We start from the raw sequence: 18,748 nt of genomic DNA on the forward strand, positions 1-18,748 counted from the left end.
TGTCCAACAATTGCTTATTGCTGCTTCTGGGGTGATAATATATTTTTTAAAAGAGTATTGATGATATTCTTCATCTTTTTTAAATTTAAATAGCCGTACCATTTTTAAATAGCCGTTTTAGCAAATCTTTTTTGAATCTATTTTCTGTATGCTGAAATGGTTCCAATTAGCCGAAATTTTTATTGGGCTAATTTTATTGTTAACTACCTGAGATATAATTTATTTATTAAAATTCTAATGCGACTTGATAGTCGTAAATGGTAATCTGTATTATGTCGTTGTAATCAGCAATTAGAAATTTGAGAGACTTTCATGCTATTATTTACCAATCAGGTTTTCTTTGATTTCTGCCTAATTAAAAGTTTGTTGTTCCGAACCCCACTTCAGGTTTTCTTTGATTTCTGCCTAATTAAAAGTTTGTTGTTCCGAACCCCACTTCAGTGGGGAGGGAGGAACTATATACTCAACTGTTTCTTTTGTTCAGACAATTTTGGCTGATCGATATATTCATTGTAGAGAGTTGTGTGTGGTATCATCACAAAGCACGTACATCCTAGAATATGGAATTAAAAAGATTTTTCAAATTTCGTTTTTTTACAAGGAGTTTTCGAGGTTTTTATTCACATTTTCCGTAACTTTTGCAAAAAAAATCGGCTCAATTTCGCTAATATAATTAAAAGCATGTTTAAATGAACATATACAATGCATTCAGTTGTTATCTGATGTCTCCTATGACGTTGAATATAATTTTTTTAAAAAAAAGTTCAGTGAGTTTTTGAAAATGTCAACTTTTTTAAATCTCATTTCTGTCATTTTAGCTTATTGTCAGTAAATACAGGTCAAGTCTCTTTCATATAAAACACAAAGTTTTCTTTGTGGCGGTTGTTTTTAAATAACGGTTTTAAGGGCTGAGACTTCGTTCTCTTTCAGAATTTGGCTGTTCTTTTTTAAAATTGCCCTGTGTTTGTTGTTGTTTTGTTTTCGCTTGCCCTATATTAGGTAATAAAAGTTCTCGAAGGCCACTTACAGACATATAAAAGAATTCCACGACTAATATCGGTTTTTAACTAATAGTTTTAATGACTTTTTATGATTTTTTTAAAAGAGAAATTATAGTTTTTCTTAAAATTTTCCCTTTTATTCTGGTTTTCGTAATTTTTTCGAATTTTCACTTTTCGTACCATTTTCGTAATTTAGACTCATTAATGAGAGATCTTGATAACTTTTGTTGAACCAAACAATAATTTTTCTGTGTCGTTAAAAGTTTTGACTGGTGTCTTTAAGGCTTAGTCAATTTGTTTTAATAGAATTTTGTGAGTTTTAGATGCTTTTCACAGTTTACGGTTTATTTGCCAGCATTTTGAGATAAATATTTTTTAGAACGACTTTATGATGTTCAAAGGAGACAAAAACAAAGATTTAAGTTTCTCGTGGTTAGTATTTTTTTTGATGGCTTCAACACTGTGGCTTCGTAAAGTTGTTTGTGAAATTTTTTAGTTCTGCTTGAATTTTTTGTTATTTTATATTCTTGTAATTTAGTCTCAATAATAACAGGCAAAATTAGCTTTCTGTGACTTTGCAAGATAACCTGTCTACTTTTTTAGTTGAAAGCTTATGTTTTTTATGAGTTTTGAAAATTTTTGTCTTCAAAAAAGAGTATGGATTTTTGAGCTTTGCCAATTTTATTTCTGTTAAGTTGTAGCTTAGTTTTTCTATGGGTTTTTGTTTTTGCCTGTATTTGTCGTTCTTTCTGTAGTCACATGACATATCCTGGATAGTTAAAGGTCTCAATCATTTTCTATGGAGGTATAAATGAATCTCTCAATGATTTCAGTTGATACATTGTTTTTAATCAGTTTGGCGTTAATTTTTTTTTTCAAAAAAGTAGCATTGATTTTTTAAACTGCCCTTTTGCTCCTTCTTTGTCGACTTGTTATCAATTCGCATTGAGGAAAAGTATCATATTTTTTTTTCAAAGAAATACAGGTTTTGTTTTTATTTAGTAAAGGTTTTATCTGACGCCATTTCGATTTGGTAATTAGTTGTTTTTAAAAAAATGGCATCGAGTTTTGGTCGTAATTAATAATTGTAATAGTTTGATTTTTGTCGTTTTCTTTTCTAGTAGTCGCAATAATGACAGGTCTCATTCGCCCTCTAAGGTATATTGTTTTTATTCATTTAATGGTTTGTTGAACGATATAATTATTTTTTATTTTCTTCATTTGGTAGGCAATTAAGTGAAAAATGTAGATGAGCGGGGTCGGAAATTAATGTGCAAACGCACATTACAGAGCCTCCTTGTTAATATTTCTAGCGAACAAAAAACAGTGACAAATTCGAGTACGTATATTCGCTAGAAGCAATTATTTGCCAACTAGTGTTTTTTGATAAAAGTTTATTATCCGTTCCTCCAGTTGAGGCAAGAGATGGTCCTCGGTTGGGCAATTGTCGCAATATCTAATGAAATTGTCGTGATGAAAATATTGAAAATGCAATAATTATTATTTTTGATAAACCCTTCCATGGCTCTTTTTTAATATGCAGCTATATTGTGTGTTCAAACATTCTTTACATTCCCATGCTCGCCAATGTGATTGAGTTTTAACATTTTTCGTTTCTCTATATTATACCATTTGAGTATGCATTTTCTTTTTGTCTCTGGTTGAGATGTCGTTTCTTGGCAAATGTGTTCTCGTTTTCTTCTCATGTCAGAAAAAGAGCAAGAATGTGCATTAGAAGAAAACAATGTGAACCGTCTGCAAAATTCGGTAATCAGAGTTCTGGTCATCTTAAAAACGAAAATCGAATAATTTACTGGCTCAGGAGTGAATTATCAAGTCGCATGGATCGGTACACTCACTTTTCAGCATCTTCGATAAAGCAAATAGTTTAGGAAAAACAAGTGTTCTCTAAAAACATGATTGCAGGCAATTCCTTTCACAAAGATGACGTATAGAAGCATTTCTGTGAAAAATTTAATCTTTCAAAAAATTGGTGATTTTGTACTGCTGATTAAAGAAGTCCGCCTTCGTTGGGTAAACTTGTTTTCAGCGTCTTCGAGCTGCTGTTGTAGCATTTTCTGAAATACAAACAAAAATTATGCTGCAATGAATCTGATTCCTTTTCAACGTGGTCAGCCCAGTTTTTCACTTCTTAGTAATTTTGGTACCATGTAGTTTTAGCAGTTTACTACACGTTCGATTGCTTGAACCTTGACCGTTAAATGGTATCTGCCATCGGCGCTATATAGCGTTTTTGTACGCTCTTATTGTCGACAACTTTTTACATGTGTCAAAAACGTGTACGTGAGTATCAGGAATCACCTTTTGTGATTATCACGAATCATAAAGATCGCCTTGTACGATTTTTGTATGAACAGCAACACGGGAAATTGATTACACCGAGATTTTAAATTTTCCACTCAGCTATCATGATTATTTTTCACAAATAAACCGCGCAAAAAACAGTGTCCACACAAAAAACGAGTCCTTCGAATTTTTTATAATGATCTATTTAATGATCTGCCTGAATTTTTATGTTAATCTCACTTTCGGGCATTGATACGATAGTTAACTCACCTTGACTTCTGTTGGTGACTTTTTACTGGTCTTCGATGTCGCTTTCGGTGTTAGAAGCTCATCCTCAGCTGCTGCAGATTTATTGGAAATTGCAGAGATGTTGAACAACTCAATATCAGATTTCTAAAGCAGGTTTTATAATGTTAACTATAACAAATTGAGTTTTTATATATGTATATATATATATATATAACACAGCATTTTCTTTCACACACGACATTGTGGACGTTTATTTTGTTGTACTTATCGAAAATTTTTGATTATAAACTCATAAATGTGACTGGCACAACGGTATGAAGGCTGGTTTTTTCAAAAATGGTTTCGACGATTTCCAAGGAGCGCTCTCAAAAATGTGCAATAAGAACGTTGAATAATCAAGACAAGAGAGAAAATATAAGGAGACAAAAATCATACATTTCAGTTCGCATGATTCAGAGAAAATCCTTGCAAAACTATGGCATGATTGAAATAGCCAGGATTTATTGAAATTTATTGTTAGGGGTTGATCTCATTCTGATATTTTTGCAAGTTTATTCAGTACTGATTCTGTCTTAGATCAGTACTGTATCGGAGCGCTGATCATGTTACTTTTTAGACCTGCACGTCTTAAATCAAGTCTTAAGTCTTGGCAAGTCTTGAGTCAAGTCGTGGCCAAGATACAACAAGTCTTGCGCAATTCTTGGCCAAAAATTGACAAGTCTTGTGCAAGTCTTGGCGAAGACTTATATAAGTATTGGGACAAGTATTGAGCACAGTTTTTATTGTTGGTTTGCCTTTGTTTGATAACGACAAAAAGCCGCCACTTACGGTAGCCTGCCTAAAAAGTCTCCAAAAAGCAAAAAGAAGTACAAGACAACATGAGCACTTCCACAATGTTCTTTTGATGGAGAATGAAAAAAAAATCTGATATTGCCCAAAAATACCAGTCATGGCCACTTTTTTCTGCCCATTGAGAAACCATTTGTTTTTGGGGTAAATATATGGTACATTTTGACGCTGGTATATGCTCAACTCAGAAATGCTAAGCTTGATCAGATTAGCAAATTTCTCGTAAAATTTTGTACACCAATTTTTGCTAATTTTGAAGTGCATTGATTAAAAACATTTTTTTCTTTAAACTCTACTTTGCTCAACTGTGCAATAATCAAGAAGTGCCAAGCCTTGGTCAAGTCTTGGTCAAGACTTGACTCAAGGCTTGTCAAGTCTCGGCCAAGACTTGAATTAGACTTGACAAGTCTTGAGCAAGTCTTGACATGTCTTCACAAGTCTTAAGGTTTGCTTTTGTTTGATAACGACAAAAAGCCGCCACTTACGGTAGCCTGCCTAAAAAGTCTCCAAAAAGCAAAAAGAAGTACAAGACAACATGAGCACTTCCACAATGTTCTTTTGATGGAGAATGAAAAAAAAATCTGATATTGCCCAAAAATACCAGTCATGGCCACTTTTTTCTGCCCATTGAGAAACCATTTGTTTTTGGGGTAAATATATGGTACATTTTGACGCTGGTATATGCTCAACTCAGAAATGCTAAGCTTGATCAGATTAGCAAATTTCTCGTAAAATTTTGTACACCAATTTTTGCTAATTTTGAAGTGCATTGATTAAAAACATTTTTTTCTTAAAACTCTACTTTGCTCAACTGTGCAATAATCAAGAAGTGCCAAGCCTTGGTCAAGTCTTGGTCAAGACTTGACTCAAGGCTTGTCAAGTCTCGGCCAAGACTTGAATTAGACTTGACAAGTCTTGAGCAAGTCTTGACATGTCTTCACAAGTCTTAAGACTTGAGATAATACCTGACGAATACTGATTTGTCAATTCAAGTGTATTTCACTGAAGAAGTACTGATCAAGACTTCAAATTCGTTCCGGGTGGGTTGATCTAATAACTCAGAAAATTTTGAAATAAGTTTTTCCCGCTTAGGTGCCTATCAAAATTTAGTCACAGAATTTCCATTTATGAGAAATTTTTGTTCGCAAATTTTTTACCCATGACAAAATTGTGAATTTTAACAATATTTCATAACTTTTTTATTTATGAAGTCAAGGCTCCGCAATGTGAAAATTCTATGCTTTAAACTTTATTTCAAACCTGGTCTTTTTACAAATGGAAAATGGCAATGATGAATGTCGCTGTTTTTTGCGAGCTATTATCCATCGTTGGAAATCTCTGTAGAGCAACCCTGGTGAGCATTAGAATTGGCATTGAAAGATAATTATCTGGCCACTTACTTTTCGGAAATTCACTTTATGCTGTGTGACGAACTTCCAATGTTTCTGTGTGTTTGACTTTGTGTGATTCTACCAGTGACCGTTTACTTAAGGTAATTTTTACCTTATTTTTAACCATAACAGTTGAGGTAATATTTAAGGCATTGTTAAGCTAAACACTTAAGGTATAGCGCCCCATAATTTTGAGGTAGTTCTTTGGTAAATTTGAGGTAAGTTAAGGTAGGGCAAAATTACTCTACGTTTCAGATAAGCTAGAGTGCTATTTGAGGTAAAATTGCCTATTTTTGTTGGTGAGATTAACTTTTCTGTTATGTGTCGCTTGGAACTCGTTCATTTCTATACACAAAAACAAACCTGAGAAGTATCCTGTGATATGACTGATGCCTCTGAATAATCGCTGCTCTTTAACTTCAGTTCTGCAATCTCGACTTTCAAATCAAACTTCTCGCGCCCAAAATCTTCCATGTCCTGAAATTATTTTACGTCAGATTAAACTTCAATCTTTAATTAGATAAAACTTAGCTACTGCTTTTACAGGACATTTCTTAGACAACTCATTTATTGTTAAGTTGCCGCAATATTTTGTGGCGCTCTATTGAACGAAAAATAATTGAGGTGTAAAGGGGTATTGTTTGTTAAAAGCAGAATAATATTTGAAATTTGCCAAAATTAGTTTTCTGAAATGTGTCTTCGTACTTCTGGTAACTTTTCAAAGAAAATAATTCCTCTGGCTTTGTTGGGAAATTGGCGTAAGTTTCCAAACCCACCAATCATCAATGGCGAGATAAGTACAGGAACAATTCTAGTTTGGCTAAGATTTGCAATTCCCTGGTAATTCGATCAGCAAATTGCACCTCATAACCCTTCTGGACAGCTCCGAGGTATCCCACCGCATAACACAGAAAACTAATTTCCAGACGATTTCCTGGTAACTGTTCGGTCAGGAAATGAGGGTTTAGTTTCTCTTGTTAGCAAACTACTAAGAGGTCGCAAATTTGACCTTACCAGGAATCATGTCAGTACTTATCATCACAGTTGACCCCATTATTAATTTTCTTTGCTCGCGTACCTTTTCTAATACCTTCCTGTCTTGTAGAGCGCGGCTGAGTTCAGCTCGTAAACTGCAAATTGTTTGCTTCAGTTGACTGTTTCTTTCAGTTGTTTTGTGCTCGTTTGCCTTCAGCAGTTTTAACTCATTCATCAATTTGCCCATTTGCGTTGTAAGTTCAGCTAACTTTTTCTCCAATTCTGAAATTTCGAGTTAAAGTCGAACATGTTGAACAATTTTTGAGACTGTGCTTTCACACAAAAGCGGTGAAATTTTATACAATATTTACGCTTCAGCTTTGAGCTTTTGGAGCTTTTGTTTCATTTTGTCTTATAGTCGTAAATATCATATATAAAAGATGCATTAGCAACTTATCAGTCGAAAATACTCATGCTGAATACTCTTGCAATATAGGTCCATCATTAACTTTTTTTTACCGCGGATAGACCAAAAGGGTTTCCTCCTCAAAAAGTTGTTAAATAATTTATGGCAAAAATCCTAAAGAGAAGCAAATATACAAATAATTTAAAATCAAACAAGGAGGCTGGGTAACGTACATTTGCATATAATGCTCCTCCCCCGCTCATCCGCATTTTTGACTTAATGGTCCAACAGATGAGGAAGAGATAGAAAACTTTCAAAAATCACAAATTGTTCGACAAACCACTTAATGAATTATAAAAAATGCCGCATTAGAAGGTTGTTGAAAACTGCCAGCAAGGAGACTACGCTAAACAAACAAAACAAAAGTAAAAGTCAAATAAAAAACATTAATTACACTGAAAACTGGATGTCATAAAACAAAACACAAAAAATTAAAAAAAAACACAATTGCAAAATCGAAGTGTAACCAAATACAATCTAAACAACAAATTGTCATGTACATTAATTAAACCACATGCGACCTCTCCATAATGAGACTCCGTAACAATACGAAAAATGACTGAAGAAGAAGCGATGTTCAAAAACAAGGTACCATTTTTGTAAACATTATTCACTAAAATAATAAAAAACATTAGGTATCAACTGACATCATGAAAAGTGAAAATTCAGACCCCCTGATGTACACTTGATAAGGCAATCAGAACCACTGGATCTATACTTCTTAAGTACACTTTTCTGAGTTTTCATTATCCTGATCTTGTCATGCGACCACAACAGGCAAAATTTATATTAAAATTCAAATGCCTAACCGATAACACAGCGTCGGAGCCGTTAAAACAGTAATGTACTCACTGAGAGTATTATAAATTCATTTGCCCAATCTTGCAATGCCAATGGGAACTCTTCATTAGTTTCTTTTTGTGCTAAGGAAACAAAGAACAACCTCAAAAACTCACAGATATACAAAATCACGTTTTTTAAATAAAAACACCGATTATCTTAGCCAGGAAACAATCAGAAAACAAACCAGTCATTAAAATTGGATTTTCGCCTGCTAGAAAGAAGATACAAAGTGTTTTTTACAACAACAAAGCTACTTATTGGCAGAAAAAAAATAAAACTGACAAATTGAAAGGTTCTGATTCTTTTCGAACAGAAATTTTCAAAGTCATAAAAAATTGACTTAAACTGAAAACAAAAACAGATTAGCTTGCAGTTCTATAGAAAAAACCATTTGGGTTTGTTAGTTGTGAGACTAAGTCAAAAAAATACAAAAACGAAAACACGGACAGAACTCAAAATTTAACAGAATATTTTCCGAAATCACCATATTGAAGCCATTAAACTATGTCCAAATAAAAAAACCTTTAAAAGCTATGATCAACTGAAAGCTTGTTAATGGATTTACATGAATCACTTTTGTTTATCAGTTAGCTATTTTTTTGAAGGGTGAAAGTGAAGAAGACATAAACATGAAAAACCTACCAGTAAAAGAAACTCAAAAAATTCTTATTAAAACAAATTGTCTAAGCTCTATAAACATCAGTAATAAAAGATCAACAAAAAATTTAAATTTTGGTTCAGCAGAAAGTTGATCATAGCCATCAATAATGAGCCTAAGTTAGATGTTGAAGAACACAAGAAAAAAATCAAAAGGCTCGAAAACCACTTTTTTTGAAAATTTTTTATCTGAATGATAACAAAACTTAACTGTAATATGGAACTATAGAGTTGGTTCATTTTTACATCCGAGGTTCACGCAATTGAAGTTTTTGTTGATCTAGATTATTCGGATTGACTACAAAAAAAACAATTTGGACATGTAAAAAATAAAAATTCGAATATTTTTTGCGAGAGAATGGTGTTGCAGCCGTAGAAAGCATAAGATATTCACAATGGACTTTAAGTCGCTTCCATTCTGCATTCTTTAGACATCAGTGGGACCTGTAATTGATGTGATATTTTGTCAAGCAAAAAACGAACCTCAGAAAATGGGCAGAGGTTCTAAATCACAACAGTTTTCTGGAAACTCGTACAAAGCCAAGAACCATTAATTGAAACTAGAACAATTATAGAATTTGAATTTTATTTCGCAATGACAAAAAAATTGAGTTGTTATTCCTGAGATTAAGAAACAGTTTGACGATGGTTTGATACAAATGACGCTGAGTTCAAAAGTTTCACAATTTTTCCTGAAAACAAGTGAATACAAAGTCATAAGGGCCATTCGATATCAACTGAACATATGTTATAGTTTCATTTGTAATTTTTAAAGAATTAAGTCTGATTTTTCTGAAATCCCTGAGGCAAAGTCTTTATACTACAGAAGAAACGATAAGTGCAGGCAGAACTCAAGAATTCATTTTAATTTTAAAAATCAATTTGTCGAAGCCATAAAAACCGTGAGCTCAAACTCAAAATCTACTACGTTATGTTCATTGAAGCTGAATTTTGCTTAATTGTGATTTAAATGAGCCAGGGTTTAAATTCCTATTATTCAGTACCATTTATAAAAAAGAAGACAAAAATTGTTGTTAGAAGAATCTACGAAGAGAGAAAATATAGCCGTGATATATTTTCAGGTCCCAGAAAACACCTAATTGTTCCAACTATTCAAGAAATTAATTGTTTGGGAAGTTTTTTTTACTATATTAAAAATGAGTGATGTATTATGGATATATATCGAGTTTTTATCTGCAAAAATTGGGCAATGTTTTAATTCAAAGTTGACTGTTATAGAAAGTGGTATCAAAATTAGCCCTTTTGGAGTTTAAAAGATAGTGTTTGCAGTTTTAGGGTCTCTAATTCTGGCAAATTTAAACACAGTGGGCTGGAAATCATAATGGCAAAATCATTAACGAGAAGTTTGAAATTCGAAAAAATTGCAAAATTTTAGATAAAATATAATACCATTAAGCAATCTTTCTCTATCATTAGAGGTAAAACCATTAACACTGTTGTTCACAATTTTAAGACATTTTAGAAAAATTAACGCAAATTTGGGTTAAAGTTACGGAAACTGTGAACAAAAACAACGGAAATCGGTCTACCATTCACAAATTTTAAGCCTCGATTTATCCCCGCAAAAATCAATTTCGACTCACAATTCTCTACGATGAATGTATAGATCGGCGAAAACTGAGTGAGAAAAAATCGTTTGAGGATATATATATATATATATATATATATATATATATACATATATATATATATATATATTTATATATGTATATATGTCTTCCCTCCCACTAAGGTGGGGTCGAAACAAAAATCAACGTTAAAAAATTTTCACGTGATTATGTTAACACTCTACTAAAAGTCTTGCCTTTTTTAAAAAAGAGAGAACAGAATCAAAACAAAACAAATACCTAAATTGACAAAAGTAAAAATTGCTTTCAGAAGAAACAGATAAATGAATCTTGCATTTTTGCATTATTTTTTAAAATAATGAAATTTATTTTTTGATCCGTCAATCCTTTAAGTGTAATGATGAATGTACTCAAGGCTGTATTTCTCTTCAAGAAGAAAATTAATCTTTAAAATTGCATGCGCAGTTTTTTTTGGAAACTTCATTTTATATCGTGTATTACATTAGATATTGAAAATTCTCATAAAGAGACCTGCTCGCGATTTGTTGCTTGACTTTTTCGTCGTGTAGGTGGTCAGAAGCTTGTAAAAAATTTTAGGATTTCCATTTAAGGATTTCCAACATTTCCCTTCTCTAAGCGTTGACAGGAAATTGCAACATACAGCGTTGGCAGTGAGCTTGGAAACTAGTGACTAAGTTTTGTAACTTTTCACGCTAGTTCAAAAACAGGCTTCGTAGATAATATAGACAGATATTTCCGATTTTTAGTAAATTCGAACTGCGGTTTGCAATAGTGTCACTGTTGTCAAAACATGCTTAAAACACTTATCTCAAAACATGAATCGCAAGACGTTATCGAATAAGTTTTCTTGACTAAAGTCTACGCGTGCGTTTCCTTCAACTTTAATTGTGACAAGTTGAAATGTCAATTGACATTTTCGTCTGTAGATAATATAGACAAATATTTCCAATTTTTAGTAAATTTGAACTGCGGTTTGCAATAGTGTCACTGTTGTCAAAACATGCTTAAAACACTTATCTCAAAACATGAATCGCAAGACGTTATCGAATAAGTTTTCTTGACTAAAGTCTACGCGTGCGTTTCCTTCAACTTTAATTGTGACAAGATGAAATGTCAATTGACATCTTCGTGCAAGATATTTTTAGTTCGATACCTGTTCTTTCTCTTTTCTGCTGTTCAATTTTGTTTTGTAGATCTTTGTTTGAGTTCGAATGTCGATCCAACTCCATCATTTGGTGTTGTTTTTCCTTAAGTGTTCTCTCCTGGTCCAATATTTGCTGACTCAAAGTGGATATGACCTCAAACACATTGAAATATTACGGGAAAATTTGATAAAGTTATCTGTGAAAACCCAATTTGAGACCCTAGATAAATATGAATTCTGAACAGGCATACCTAGACCAAAGTAACATCTGATCAAACCGTCTCGCTGGTCATCGTCCAATATCATTTATGAGCCCGAAGTTTATTGGCTATTACGTAATTCTAGCGCGCAATGCAATTTCACCGATGCAATTTTCACCGATGCAAGATTTGAATTAGTTGATGTGCTAGGTAATTCTAATTACCTCGTTCAAGCTGTTAATTTTTGCACTGCCGTTTTCCACCTCTACTGCAATGGTCTTTGTCAAATCTGAGCATTCTGAAATATAATGAAAACATGGAACCTATCGCTCGGTACTCAAATGAGGTTTTTTTTATTAATCACTGATAAAAATTTCAAAAATTTATGCAGAGAAAACGAGGAAGGTCTTGACTTTTTATTCGTTAAAAAATGTTTATCTAATTACTAAGAATCTTATTCCTTAAAACTGCATTTTCATCAGCATTTATTATCATGCGATAACAGCGTCCCCTCACAATATTTTTTAAAAGTTACTGTTATCATAGTAAAATCTTATTAGTTAGACTATGCAGGTACGTTCACTTGAAAGAAACAAAGCTCACTTTTGTAATCCGCTTTCAAAGATTGTATCTGCTGGCTCAATGAGTTTGATTCTGCTCTCATTTGCTCATTGACTACCTCTAACGACTGATTCTCTTTCAATTGTTGGTTGGTTAGTTCTTTAATTGCCTCCAATTCATCCTTTGACTTTTCCACCCCACTGAAACGACACAGGTATTGTAACCTTCTGATTTTGGATATGATTATTGACAAACTTTAATTTAGATCTCAGATCTCCTCCTCTCCTGTAAATGTACAAAAAATTCTTTTTGGAGCAAAATTACTGCTAACTATCTTGTTCTACAATAGGGAAAGATAAATTAGATCTTCCCATTTTCCAAAGATTGACATTTTAATGACAAACTTTCTCCCATTTTTTTTTTATTTTCAAGATTTGCGGCTTTATAAATTAGGTAATTGAATCAGCTGACCTTTTTGCACTGTCGATTGTTTTCTGTAGCCCTGATATTTCAGATTCGAGTACTCCTTTTGACCCCTGAAGGTCTTCTAAAGACAGCTTTATTGCGTCTTTCTCCCTTTCGGCTTCTTTTGATTGTAGTTCCATGTTTTCTATGTTTCGTTTAAGCAAACTGAGGTTGTTTTCACTTTTTAAATGTTCTTTTTGGATCTTCTCAAGCTCATTGCGCTCCTAAATAGAACAAGGAAGCTCGGTATCTCAAGGATTTTCAATATGCAGCAGATGCTTCTTGTTTAAATGATTTAAAAAGCAAGATAAACCTCTGCATCCTAATTGTTTTGGTTTTGAAAGCAAACTGTTTTTCATTGGGATGCTTCCAGTCTGACAAAAATTTCTGTTCCATTGGAGCGCTTTTGCAGGACGATACGAAAGTTTAAATGCGAACAGTATAAAATAACCTAAGTTCGGAAAATCAAAAACGGGAAAAAATTTGGCGTATGAACAACATTACACTGCACAGGCAGACCTGAAATTTATTTGGCTGATTTAGCCCGCGTGGAACTTGCACTTGGTTATGTTCAGTTGCTGAAGTCAGGCTATATCCTTTGTAGTCTGAAATCCGCAAAAATGGTTGTCATAATTTGGTGGAATTGCTCTGCTCAACTCAATTCCACACTCTGATGATCCAATTCCACTGTATTCAAAAAAGTACTTCCAAAACTCACGGTTTTGTGGCTTTTTATACGCTATATTGAACTAAGTAGTAATTGAATCAGATCATCGTTCGCTAACCATGCGCCTTAATGTTAAGAAAAAATTTTGAGATTTTTCTTCTTATTTCAAGTTTTTAAGCTGTGATAAATTTTACTTTGATCTTATGTTCTGTAAATTCGATAAAAGGAACTGCGTCAAGCTCAAAATCAGATTTCAAGCTACAAGATTTTTATCTTGGAATTGGCATTTCTGAATTTTTCGCTTTTTTTTACTGAATTCCGTTACAAATTCCCTTCAAGATCGCATACCTTTTGAATATAATCCAATTCCGCAAAGATCATATAAATACCAGTTCGCGATCCCAAGCGATGAGATCCAAGATCCTGAGAAAATCACGCGAGGACTTGCAAAATCTTGCCAAGACCTTAGACACGCTCGCGTGGAACGTGCACGTCTTTGGAAACGCTCCCTTTGGATTTCAAGATCTTGGAAGTCTGAGATTGTTTTTCCAATATTTGTTGAAAATCATGGAGAATGCTAGTTTATTTTAGGGCGTTCTATGTTGCAGAAAGCACAAAAGATGGGAAAGCCATTTTTCCAGGAAAGACTCTGTTCTTCGAAGTGTGCCCTTCGGAACCCAAGATCTTGGAAGTCTTGGCGTGTTTTCCAAGATTTGTTGAAATTTTGAGAGTGATAATTTACTGTCGATAATCCTTTCGGGGCGTTTACGTGATGAAAAAAGCAGAAAAACCAAAAGAGTCAGTTTTCCAAAAAAATACTGTGATTCCAGGAAGTGTTCCGAGGGAACCCAAAATCTGCATGTCTTTCCAAGTTTTCTGTTTTCAACATAAATGGTTTTTAGATTGGTTGATGAACTGTTAAGAAAAAACGAGTGACTGTTGAATTCATCCAAAGGCAACAACTAGCGCTTCCAGTGTGTTATAGTTGGTGTTCTATTCTTTTGGATTCCAGTTGGGTCAATAGAAGAAAACACTAAACCTTGAGAAACCACGCAAAATATTGTCAAGATTATGGAATATCTTGTAAATGGTGTTAAGGGCTCAACAAATTACATATATTTTTTCAAGATCCGGGACAATTGAACCCAAATTTTGTAATTTGAGTCGCTTTGGGTTCTAATCAGAACATTTGTAGAACAAAAATGCAAAAAATGGAAAACCACACAAGGTGCTGCCAAGATCGAGCGGTTCTTGGAGAATCCAATACCATGATCTTGCGTGGATATGGAAAGGGGGTTTTGGGAATCCAAGATTTTGCTTGGACTTGGCGTGGATGTCATTGGTTTTACCACTGGCTCCTATGTAATTGCATAGCAAAATTAAGTTACAATCTTAGTCAAATTTGACCAAGGTAATTCAAAACTGCTAATACGGTGTAACAAAATGGTTACAAGAAATCTGATATGTGTCTTCTAGTTTTTAATTTGTGTTAAAAAACGATTTGAGAAATCTATTGCTGATTTCAATTTGGTCTTCTTTGGAAATCATTTCGACAAACAAACTAAAAAAAGGTGAAAGCAAAGAACATGTTTGAAAATTGGGGTTAACACTGCTCATTCCAAAACGTTTTCCATTGCAATAAGATAGCAGTCTAGCCATCAAAGTCAAGTTTGATGTCACTACAAAGAACACAAGAAACTTTAGTTATATAAATGTTACAACAACAAATTTAATAACGTTGCGAAATGATACCGAACTTTTTTAATATAATAGAGCGAAGCAAAAGCAGTCAAAATATTTTCCTTTTTTCTCTGATTCTGGGGCAAAAATCATTAAATTAGCTAAAATTCAAAATACTTAAAAATAATAAAGTGAATGCCGTTTTGGTGTAAAACATGATGAAAAAATCAAAAGTGAAGCAAATATCTTCTACAGTAATATACGAAGAGATGTTTTCAAATTGTACAAAAATTGGCCAACACAAGGCAAGAAAATATACGACTCAGAGACAGTTGCGTCGTTGAGTCTACGTTGTGTCGGAATGCCCAATTTGTGAATTTTTATGTTGAGGAGCAGATTGTATGTAAAAATAAACTCAATTCTGCAGCTTTATATTTAGTTTAGAACCACTAAGTTGACTGCAGTGAGCTCGTACTGCTGTCCAAATTCTTGAATTTAGTTAAAAGGAAGCCTTTTTGGGCATCAAGTTGTGACTCATAAGGTTTTGGAATGCTTAATTTGTGTAAAATGACGTAGTTTTGAGCTTATTGAACAGCTAAAGTCTTACTACTTTTTACGCGATTAAGTCAAAATAAAATTCTATTTAGAATCAAGTAGCCCAGTTTAGCAGTTGAACATCATTAAGTTGTCAAAAGTTCAAAATTATAAAACCGAAAACAATTCTGCTTTCTATGAAAAATAGAGTTAATGAAAAATAGAGTTGTAATATTTTGATTCATCCCCACAAATGCACTAGAAAAAATCCTTAGTGATGAAGGGAGTGCATGAAGGGAGCGCATTAAAAAAGCAAACAAGGGCTATATGAGAGAAATGATCATTTGTCAGATTCAGTTCAGTTATCAATTTATTTTTGTCTCGACCAATGAGTAGGACATCCTTTGAAAATTTGTTTTTTGATCTCTCACTCAAGGAGCGTGGAAGCACAGACAGTCCTGTTCGTTATTTTAGTCAAAAATGTTCTTAACGACGAAATAATCAAGATCCCGCAATTGATTCACACCCGGGATATCCCTAGTCGTAATTCAAAAATGCTGGGGTTTCCGATTTCAATAGAAAATGCAATGATAACCCTGATTTTTTAACACGAATTTCTTAGAATCAATTTAGTACTACAAATTTGCTGAATTTCGAGAACACAGGTTGATGTCCTCGTTCATTATGATTTATGAAATTACCGATACAGACCTCTTTTTCGTATGAAAATACCACAACATATCAAAATCGTTCATAATAATGATTTTGGCTCGTTCAAAAACTGGGAGCCTTCATGTGATTAAGAAAAGTGTAGGTCGGAAAATCAAAATTTTCGACTAATTTTTTAGCTCGTTTTATTTTTTTATTATTGGGTCTAGGCGGGTCAAAGTGATTATACTAACGCGTGTTACGCTAAAGTTGGCTATGGTTCAAAAAAAAGTTACCGTAAAGAATAAATTTTAGTTCTGCATTTTTGTTGAATGTTTCTCGATAAGCCCTCTGAATCAAAAAGTTGTGTGCTTTACCTTTCCGCATGTGCTGTATATTAAATTTGCTTTGTTTTTTGCTTTGGTGATGAGTCTTGGTCCCTGGTCTTGAATTTGACCTTCAACACTAAGCAACAAGCTCAAGGGAAGAATTTAAGAAACTTAGACACTCGAATTGATTCATATATTGCACTGTACTATTTGTTTCATGACACGGTATTGTGTGGTTGAGGTTTACGGCGCAAAAAAGTTCAAAACAGTGTATGGCGCAGACTTCAGCTCGCCCATGACAAAAATTTTTGCTTGTTTCTGGGGCACAACGTGGCTCGTCTAGGTTGCTCAGTTGGTGCGCACAAAGGGCAGAAATTGGCTCAACAATAAGAACTGGAGCGTTTATGTTGCTCGTTAAAAAATCCCCGCCTGTCTATGTTGTAATGCACCATACCACTTGTGTGTGTTCAAAAGGGGTCTGCGTCTCAGAAGCGGACACATCAAAACCTTGACCTGGATGCGTACGTTGTTCAAAGTAGACTGTACGTCCTGCAGTTGATTGACTCTTTCATCATGTTGAGTTTTGAGTCCCTGCAACTGTGTTTCCTCTAACTCCATCAGTTCCACTAAATAACTCCTCCTTGTCTCCGCTCCCTCTCGCTCATTGACCAGCTTCTGAAATAACAAAAGAAGTCATAATTTAAGATCAGTTGCTCTTTTTCTCTAACTTTTTTGAATTGTTAAGGTGAGCATCTTTCTTTTTAAAACGGACGCAGATATTAGTCCGCATTGTGCTCGTACTTCATAACCATTTGATATCTCTCAGTACGAATCATAGATTAAAAAAGTTAAGTCGCAAAATAATCCTCCGTGTATAAATTTGCTGACTTCGCTCGTCACAGTGTTTTCTTGAATAAATTTTCATTGTTCCGACCCCACTTGTGGGGGGGAGGAACTATATACTCAAATGGTTTTTTTTGTTCAGTCAATTTTGGCCGATCGATATATTCATCACAGAGAAATAAGAGTGGTATCATTAAAAAGCTGGTCCAGCGTAGAATTCAAAATTCAAAAGATTTTTTTGATATTCGTTATTTTTCGAGGAGTTATCGAGGATTGAAGTTTTGTGTGAACACGGGACATTTGATCACTTTTAGTGTGATTTTTCTTCAAATTAAGATATTTTCTATAAAAATAGTATTTGAAACTTAAATATCTTGCCGAAAAATGAACCAATTTCGTGTTCCTAATAGGCTAAAGGCGATAAAAAATAATAGTTCTGGTCTCATAGGGAGCTTCAATATCATAAAAATTCGAAATATATCTGAGAGCTCTTTTTTATAAAACTTTTCTACTTTTTTTTGTTTTTTTTAGATCACCTAGAGACCAGTCACTTTTCATATCGACCGACGTTCCGTTAATGACAAACTTCCTTTACAGTCAAATGGAGCCCAACAAAAAAATCGTTTTCAAGGTACTGCTCATGTTTTTTTTTAAATTCGACTCTGAGTTTTCGTGATTTTAAATGAAATTTTGTATTTCTTTTTGAGGTTTTACTAATTTCTTTGAAGTCCTTTGGCATGAAATCGTTGACTAACAGTGCAATATGTTCTGTAATTGGATTTAAGTGAGCATATCTAGTACTTTGAGTGGACAGCTAATGGCTGTAATGACTTTAAGAATTTAAAAATAAATTTTTGAAAATCTTTTCGAACATTAACCAATCATAAACTTATTATCGTGAACTGTATGTCATTCTCTGTGATGAAAACACCTCCATCCGTCCTACTCTAAACAAATTTGATCTAGTTGGCGATTTTATCTTCTAGCTTTTAGTAATATGACTTCAATGACACAAGATTTTGAAAAGTTTGAAAAATGTTTTTGAATATTTCCGTTTTATTGGTTACTTTTAAAATCTTATAACATTATCCTAAAATTGAGAGCTCCTATTGGCTCAAAGAAGACGTTCAGCGGATCACAGATAGTTTTTTCACAGAAAAGCCTATGGTTTCAAATGGCTTCGACCTTTTCTTCTCGCACTTCTCTAGTGAATTTTTGGTTTTTGCCTGATTTTGTTGTTGCTTTCATAGTCATAAGACTTTTTGTGATGTCTTATTGATCACCTATGCATATAGAACATCCCATTACTCCTATTGAAGCATATTCGAA

At 33.7% G+C, this 18,748-nt stretch overlaps 1 protein-coding gene across 1 annotated transcript in view; it reads right to left on the minus strand.

Moving 5' to 3' along the window:
• Positions 1-2,789: 2,789 nt before the first annotated feature.
• Positions 2,790-18,748, minus strand: part of LOC142342766 (uncharacterized) — a 51,589-nt gene continuing 35,630 nt past the window's right edge. The window contains exons 7-15 of the mRNA XM_075394311.1: positions 17,102-17,251; positions 12,725-12,942; positions 12,296-12,453; positions 11,917-11,990; positions 11,502-11,646; positions 6,876-7,054; positions 6,161-6,274; positions 3,579-3,701; positions 2,790-3,079 (exon numbers count right to left, since the gene is read on the minus strand). Of these exons, the coding sequence (XP_075250426.1) occupies positions 2,984-3,079; positions 3,579-3,701; positions 6,161-6,274; positions 6,876-7,054; positions 11,502-11,646; positions 11,917-11,990; positions 12,296-12,453; positions 12,725-12,942; positions 17,102-17,251 (1,257 nt within the window). The 3' untranslated portion in view covers positions 2,790-2,983. The remainder of the gene's footprint in view (positions 3,080-3,578; positions 3,702-6,160; positions 6,275-6,875; positions 7,055-11,501; positions 11,647-11,916; positions 11,991-12,295; positions 12,454-12,724; positions 12,943-17,101; positions 17,252-18,748) is intronic.

The sequence above is a fragment of the Convolutriloba macropyga genome, chromosome 7 (assembly GCF_964194025.1).
Source record: "Convolutriloba macropyga chromosome 7, txConMacr16.3, whole genome shotgun sequence".
NCBI classification, from domain to species: Eukaryota; Metazoa; Xenacoelomorpha; order Acoela; family Convolutidae; genus Convolutriloba; species Convolutriloba macropyga.